At 32.9% G+C, this 8,910-nt stretch overlaps 1 protein-coding gene across 3 annotated transcripts in view; it reads left to right on the top strand.

Moving 5' to 3' along the window:
- The window catches only part of LOC108690762 (uncharacterized membrane protein C20F10.07-like), a 69,348-nt gene that overhangs the window by 12,611 nt on the left and 47,827 nt on the right, over positions 1 to 8,910 (top strand). For all 3 annotated transcript variants that reach the window (XM_018198234.1, XM_018198225.1, XM_018198241.1), the window contains exon 4: positions 5,256 to 5,429. In XM_018198234.1, coding sequence (XP_018053723.1) covers positions 5,256 to 5,429 — 174 coding nt within the window. The remainder of the gene's footprint in view (positions 1 to 5,255; positions 5,430 to 8,910) is intronic.

Below are 8,910 nucleotides of genomic sequence, written 5' to 3' on the forward strand. Positions count from 1 at the left end.
AGTTGCTCAACAGATTCTGTTATAGGATCTCTAAATACGATCAACGTAATGCTAAAGGATGTTTCCCATTTAGTGACACAAGTTGACACATAAACATTATTCTATCTTTCTTGAGGCATTCAGAGAGTAACCAAGATAGAACGACGTTTGTGTCGACTTATGTTACCAAATGAAAAGTACCTGCAAAGTCTTGAAGCATTTTTTGATTAATCGATTCATAAAATTTCTTCTTCTGATTAATTAAATCAAATACCTCAAAGCACTTGTAATAAGATTTTGACCGCACCTTTGATTACAGCGTCTAATGTGACCATGATTCAATATATACTGTCAGTATTGATATTTTATATATATGTACATAACATAAACTATAGACTTTCAGTACTACAGTATATATCGCAATCTGTATGGAATGTACAGCGACGTTTAACATATCTCAAAATATCGCAAAATTAAATTCGACGAAAGTATATCGATTACAATTCTCCGAAATTTATTGCAACTAAGTGCTAAAATAAAGACCAGTCTTTCAGTATACATATTACTATCACTATATATTCACAGGAATTATATATAACAAAAACATATGGATGTAAACATAATATTGAAAAACAGACGGACGATGGAAAATATTGACATTACAAAGAGCGTTGCGGTATAACAGGCGAATACTCTAAAAAAGAAAAACAGGATAAAAGGATAACAGATCGGCAAGATACTAGACAGAAGAAAAACAAAAAAAGGGAGGAAGATAGTGTGTCGAGAATTTTTGTTAGAAGATTGATCGCAGATTCTCCCATAAAATTAAAAGGTGAAAGATGAAGATATATTATATTGAATCTCAAAAATCGCGCAACTACTTTCGACATGGAACGATAAAATCTGGGAGGAGGATTTCACTTAAGCAAACCTATCGAACGACGAAAAACGAGAGAAAGACAAATTCGCTGACAATTACAAGAACAATTACAAAGAAATTGTTCTTGTAATTGTCAGCATTTCGAAATTGCCAAACGGTAGTCGCGATCAGCTGACCGCCATCGCGGTCACCATGGCTGCTCGAGGAGGCATGAGAACAAGAACGAGCTTCAGGATTCATCTCGAAGCAACCGCTCCCGCGAATACGACCAGCACGCCATTCCCGTTGCTGGTGTGCACACCACTATCGTAGCTATATAGCTATCGCGATGATATTCGGTCAATAGGTAAGCTGTGCGGCGCAGACGCGGCGGTACCAGCCTGTCGCTCCCGTATGTTCGTCTGTGTATGATGCTCATCGTACTCATGCCACACACACATCCGCGAAAGCGTTGCCAAGACCCGCTGCTTGCGGAGAGTGGAGCACAAGCGCGGGCACGCTTCGCGCCGCATTGCCGTATTCCTCTTCTCGTCGTCAGAAAATACATCCGGGATACCGAGGTGAAGAACGGTGGTGCATCGTTTTCTTCCGTCAACGTCGTCGTCGCATCTTCTCTTTCAAAGAGAGCACTTATTAACATCAGCGGGACAATCTCCGTTCTTCTCCCGATCTTCGGTGACGTTGTTCTCGGTGACAGCCAAAAGGATTAGAAAAAAAGAGGAGCTCGAGAAAGACGAAAGAAAGGGAGTCTCGAAGAAGAGAACCATCGACAGTCGTCGATGTTTTGAGAAGAATTTTTTTTTTTTTTTGGAAGATACACACAGTGGAGAATAGGTGTTATCAGCTGATAAGGGAGTGTGTCACATCCGGGGCCGCGCGGAAGATTCCGCCGCGGTCCTCGCGCTTGACGTTGGCTTATCATCGGCGAGGCGCGAAGCGGAAAGAGGATGCGGGAAAATTGGCATAATTGAAGCTGCGCTTAGCGTGGGGCAAGACCTAGTTCCAGCTCAGGAGGAGGCTTTGCATGTGTCCACTGCTGTGAGCAGCGATAACGCGGGACAGTGGCGCCTCTCTACTGGACTGCCAGCTACGATAGCACTCATCGCAGGTGCGATCGAAGTGTGACCCGCGTGTCGACGAAAGTATCAATGTAGAATTGTTGTCCATAACACTGATTTTTAGTTGGTCATTGAAATGCGATCGTTATATATTCAAGATTAAGATTCAGGAGTAATTACAATTATAACTATAATTGTAACAAATTATAATTTGTTGCAATTGGCATTGCAATATTTCACAATTTTAATTATAATTTGTAATTACAATTATAGTTAGTTGGGCCAGTTGTAATTATAATTATATTTTGTTGCTATTGACTCAAATCGATTGATGCAAATCGCTTTAATTTATCCTTTTAATTAAATATACTGACATCTTAAGATAAAACATAAGGAACTTAAGGGATATGTTGCACATTTGAAACATTTGTTGCAAATCTAATTGTTTCTTAAAAAATTTAAGAGAAGATCAATCTTAAAATTGGCAGTAGATAAATATCTATAAATTTAGATAAATATCTTCAAGTTCTTAAAACAGCGTTTCTTAAAAGAAACGGACTATTGAATTAAACTACTCTTTAGCTCTCGGATCATCTATTGTTATTGTGCCATCATTGCATAAATAGATATTGCATAAATAGATATTGTATCACAATATCTATAATATTTGACTTTTATTTTTTTTTTTGCAGTCATTTTAATATTTATTATGCATGCGACTTTAATCGAGCTAAAACGAACGATCAGTATTAACCTGCCAAGTCTTTGCCGGACTAAAAGCATTACTGATCAAAAATTCGCGTCCTTGTTAGAATAATTAATTATGTTACAAAAAATGGAGGATTAAGAACGAACGAGTAAATATAAATATGGAGTATTACTACTACGTTGACTGATAGAGGTAGATACATATTTGCATGGCTTCTATGTAGCGCAGCGATTCAATTTGAGATGCTATGCTATCGTGAATGAAAAGAAACTCGTAAATAAGCAAATTTTTCTTTTTCAAAGCAAATTTGTAGCTCGCAACGTAACAACATTTCAACTCTTAAATGAATTTTCAGTATACTTCGTGATTTATCTCGATAAAGAATATCTACCGTGAGCAAAATATAGTTCGAGTTTAGCGCGAATAACACGCTTCGCGTGAATGCGAATGTTTTGTGAGATGTGAAATTGAAGAAATCATTGCGTTTGCTTCCAAATGCTGTTTGTTCTGGACAGACTTTGTTCCGGACGTGACGAATGCTTCGCAGTTGTACGGCAAATGCATTCGTCCTGTCATGAACACTCTTGCTCGACGTGACGGATATGAGGCAAACGATAGAGCAATCTGAGGATTCGCGGAATATTTACTTTTTTTTCTCTTTCGTTTATTATTGCGTATACATTTTTTTGTCTTTCGTTTATTATCGCGTATACATTTTGCTATTCTAGAAATATACTTCCGCAATAATGCGGCTGCACTGGCGCAATGCCAGCGCGAGTTTAGGACAATCGATACACAGTCTTATGCTCTGCGAATATATAACATAAGGATCCGGAAAATCAAAGTAGAGACACAAGAAAAAAAACAATACAAACGCTAAATTGTTAAAATATAGACTGAAATCAAGATGTAAAAACAATGGACATTTAATTATTTTTAAAGCTTGTTTTACATAGAATTATCACAAAAATAATTTCTTTCCTGAATAAAATTCTATGCTAGGATGACTCATCAGAAAATTGAATTCCTAAAAGGGATTTATGTTGTTTTTAATTTTCAAATTTTATTATTGGCATGTCGATGACTTAATATTAATTTTACTCGTTTTCTAAAAAATTATATCGCAAAAATCTAAAATTATTCTGATTAATCTTGCATTTAAATTAAAATTTGATTTTTTAATAAAACTATTATTTTAATATCACGATTAAAATATTATTTTGATACTACATTTCGTTTGTCTTTCAAATTTCGCTCAATTTAATTATGATCCTATGAATGGCGAAAGTATTCTGAATATGATTCAGATACCGCTAACAAAAGAAGCCGAACGATTTGCTTGACAAGCAGCAATTGCTCCATAACGTGCGTAAAGGGGATGCTTCATGGAGATAGGAATCTTTCCATGCTGCTCTTGTTGAAGCACATGTATTGTACTCTCTGTCCATGTGAGATAGAGTCGATTAACTCGCGGTTTGGTTAACTCAACCAGTTAATTTCCCGATCCGCATTGCAATGGGATTCGTCACGCTTGTGGCGACAGCTGATCGTGACGTTTGCTTATCGTCATGCCTCGAATATTTCCGATTCAGTTTTAAACTCAGAAATTTACGCATCCTAAATGTGTGCTTCCTAAAATTATCAGTCTCTATTTAATATTATTAGCATATATTTTATCTCTTTATCAATCTTTGATAGAAATTATTTCGTAATGAAGATATATATATATATTACATATTTCACAATTTAATTTCTATATTTTTTTAACCGTACATATTAGACATTATAAATAATAAAAATTTTACTGGTACCGTACAAATTAAAAATTCAATCGTACCGTTTAAAAATTTAACAATAAGAAATAGAAATAATGGCCGACATCGGCTATTACTTCTATTTCGTATATTAGACATTTTAGATGCAAAAAATATATTTTACAGATTTTTTCTAGAAAAGAAGTTGTAAACTATATAAAAAAGATGATGCTGCAGTATCTGACTAATTTATCTAGATTTATAGGATCTGAAAATATTATTGGACCACGAAAATAATTATATAGGACGTTCTAACTGGTTTCTAGAATGTCAAACTTTTGCTTATCAATGATTGAGATTCTTATGTAATTATTTCCAAATCTGTATGTGTACATATAAATAGCTAAATCGTTAAATACTTTATATAGTAAAATCATCTTCAAGGGTAGATATGTATCAGACATGCTCTATATATCTTTCGTTTCTAACTGGATCAATACACATCTGTTGGCAATATATCGTACGGTTATATCGTATATCACGATGGTAATTCGGCGATTTAAAATCCACGTGTCCGCGTGTTACAAACTGATTGTCACGATTGGAAAATCGAGTTGAAATATTTCTTGGTGAAACATGAGAGAATGGAATAGTTTAACCGGCCTGATTAAATATCACTAGAAAGGTATATTTCAGTTTGAATGCGTATTGCGATATATATTCTGTACACTCTCGGTGATACGATACAAATTTTGTGGAATAGAAATTCGACGCAGAGTCACGCGAGATACTTCGCGACCGTACTTCATGGCAACGTAATAAAATTTTCTCTTGTTCATCTGTTCATCAATATCCGATGATTCGTTTTATTGTAGACCTCGAGGCGGTGTCAGGTCGGAGCAACCGCCAAGCAGTGACAGTGATGACTATACCCCCCATCACCAGCAGCAAGGTGCGGGTTATGGACAAAACTTGGACAGTTTCACCGTGCCCAAAGTCAAGGTGTCGGGCCCATCTAACGCCGATGAATCCTCTTCCATCATCAATGGGTGAGTTTTATGAACAATACTAGCAATTATCAGAGACTTACAGATCACAGTCGTCCCCATATTTTAATTAAATAAATTTATTAAAGGATTAGGAAGAAAAAGCAGATAATAATTCTTTAATTCTTAAAAAATCATTTTACTGAAAAAGGAAAAAAATATACACTAAGTACGTGAAAAAATATTGAACTATATATTAGGTGTAGTAAAAAGAAATCCATTATTTTTCCATTCAATTTCATGCAAAAATAATGGATTTCTTTTTACTACACCTAATATTATATTGTTTTTAAAACCAAAAGCATTAATTTTTTTAACAAATGATTAAAATATAAATATTAAAAAATTAATTATCATTAATTTCAATATCGAATATAAATTAAAAAATAAAAAATATATGTAATATGTTGAATATATTTTAATGTCGAATGTGAATGTTGAATATAATTATTGAAATTATCTATCATTAATTTTGATGTCGATTAACTTTAATTAACGTTGGAAATGATCCAATCAGAAGTAAGTGACTAGAAACGTTATTAATGTAATTACAAGAGTAGGACAAACGCATTAAGTTATTAGAATTGAGAAGATGATTTCGATGAATAGCTATGTAAATGTAAGATTAGATTTCAACTGATTAGGCATTCTAGGAATATTTTGCGTATTTATTAACGTCCATTCTCTTCTGGCGAATAAAACGATTTTATGAATGAATAGCGTGTGAACGAGACGCAATAAAGATTCTAATCGTTGAGTTGAGTGACAAAGAGTTCAGTATAAATACATACATATTTAGCATGTCTTTTAATTTGCTAATTCTTATGCAATATTATTTAGTTTTTTACTGAGCAATACTTTAATGATAATACTGTGCTAAAAGCATGTAATAAAATAGATTTATAATTATATTTATATTATATATAAATTATTTTTAAAAAATAATAAAAATAACATAAAAAATAATATTTAAATGAGAAATTTTAATAATCAAGTTTCAGAAGTATACAGTTACTTCAAATTTTTAATAATTTTCAAAAATTTTCTATAACTAATTGTTTCATTGAAAATCACATTTTTTTTTATATTAATAAGAATAAATACAATAAATAATAGCTATCGTCTTATCTTCATTATTGAGAATAAAAAAATCGCAAGTATATGATATTTTAATAGGAAATATTGCATTAGAGAAGTAGTTTGATTTTCATTTAAATTCAATTTAGATTAATATATTATATCGATATTAGATTAATATATTATATCGCAAAATTAGTATTATAACAAGTATTATAACAAGTATTATACTTGAATTGATAACTTTTCCTTCTTGTACATAACTAAATGCGTAACAACGCACGGCACTTACTTTGTAGAGTAACCAGATACGCGACAAATGATAAACAAATAGTCGTCACATCTGATAAGCTCTGTTACTTTTGCGTCACTGTCAACAAAATTGTTCTCGTTCCCATATTCTCATATTGTTCAGCATCGCTATGCAGGTGTGTTTATAATAGGATCATGCATCGTGTTATCGCGCTATAATGATACACCTCGTGATCCGGTGGCTGTCGTTGCCAAATAGTAGATAATTCTTCATCAAGCGTAAATTGATAAGAATTTTTGCCGCACGGTATCTTCCGTTCCGGAGACTTCGAATCGAGATCGAAAGAGTAGGAAGAAAATGTCGAAGCTCTGCAAGATGTTACATCGAAATCTTGTACGACACATGAATTGCATCAGTGATTGAGTGGCGCTCGGATGAAAGATGACAAAGATCCGCGATACAAAATCCGAGTTGTCGTTGCGAATCCAACGACTTGGAGTTGTTACTAATAATAAAGATAACATCTCGACCGCACTGAGATTTTCTCGAACTTGCAAGAATTGTTTGCTGGCGAATTACGAGATCGTGTTGCATCGGCTAAGAATTAAAAGATCTGTGCTATGCGACGAGCAAATGTGTATGTGTTATGAAGAGGAGGCGCATCTGCAAAAGCGTGAAAGCACATCGAAGTGGTAAGTATATCATAGTACTATATATTTTGATATCTCTGTGTGCGATGTTTACAATCTTTAATTATGAAGAAAATAATATATTCGCAAGCTTGTTATTAAACTTACACTACTCGTGTGGTTTTTTTTTAACGTAATTACTCGCATGAGATGTATCTGACATCTCAATATTATATTTCAATTTTCATTGTTCTCTTTGATGATTTACAATTTAATAAAAATTCATAATATCCTTTAGATATAAATATTAAAATATAAATGTAAAAATTTTTTTAATATGTAAACAATTTACGTTAAATATATTTACCTGCAAAAAATGTAGGCCACTGTATATATATTTTTTGCAGGTGTATAAATATATAATAATATGATATAAATAGCATTTAGTGAATTTATAAAGCGGAAGTATTCTGGTACACTAGAATATACAGAACTAGAATATAATTAATAAAATTATATTGCATGAAATAAATTTAGCTATTAAAAATTTCTCATACATAATAGAAAACTTAAATTATAATAAAATATATAATAACATATACACAACAAATTGAGAATCTTGATTACATATATATAATTTAAAACATTCAAAGTTAATATAGATATACCAATCCGAAATTAAATGAAGTATAATTTAGTATTTAAGAATGTATTGAAAATCTCTTTCAAAAATATGAGGATTAGTTAATATATATTGATATAAAGTGTTGTTACTCAAGTAATTAGTATATTTTGTTATTATTGAGTCTTAAAATAACTTTTAACTTAGAAAAGACGATAGTTGAATCATAAATTTTTGCTTGTCGAAAAGATTGTAAATATATGAACAGATTAAATCGCATATTGATTAATCGAATGACGCGGTATATCATTCAATGTATCATTTCGATCTTGTCGCTTGTATATAATTATTTTATTTTTTTTATTTTGTAATATAGAATAGAGAAGAGATGTAAATTTTTAGAAGTAGAATAAAAAATTTTAGATAGGCGCGAAGTATGGCCGAAATTAATGATAATGATTGCATTAATTATTATAATAGCGTTAATTCGATCGAAAATGAATGGCACAACATGTGTATTAAAAATCGTTATCGACTCTAATGTCGCGGACTCTATGCGTTGTATAAATGCAGTCCAGAGATCCAGAGATAAATACGCTAAGCCATTACACGCTGATCAATATATCTCATGGCCCGTAAAAAAACTTCGCCTACATATTTTTAGAGCAATTTTTTTCTCCATCGTTCAAGGGCGTCCAAAAATAAATTATTAAAGAATTTCTCCATATGCGCGCGCTCTTAGATTTATTTGCACTCTGTGTGTGTGTGTGTGTGTGTGTGTGTGTGTGTGTGTGTGTGTGTGCGCGTGCGTGCGTGCGTGCGTGCGTGCGCGCGAGAGAGAGAGAGAGAGAGAGAGAGAGAGAGAGAGAGAGAGAGAGAGAGAGAGAGAGAGAGAGAGCTCTC

Source organism: Atta colombica, unplaced genomic scaffold (genome assembly GCF_001594045.1).
Source record: "Atta colombica isolate Treedump-2 unplaced genomic scaffold, Acol1.0 scaffold105, whole genome shotgun sequence".
Taxonomy (NCBI): domain Eukaryota; kingdom Metazoa; phylum Arthropoda; class Insecta; order Hymenoptera; family Formicidae; genus Atta; species Atta colombica.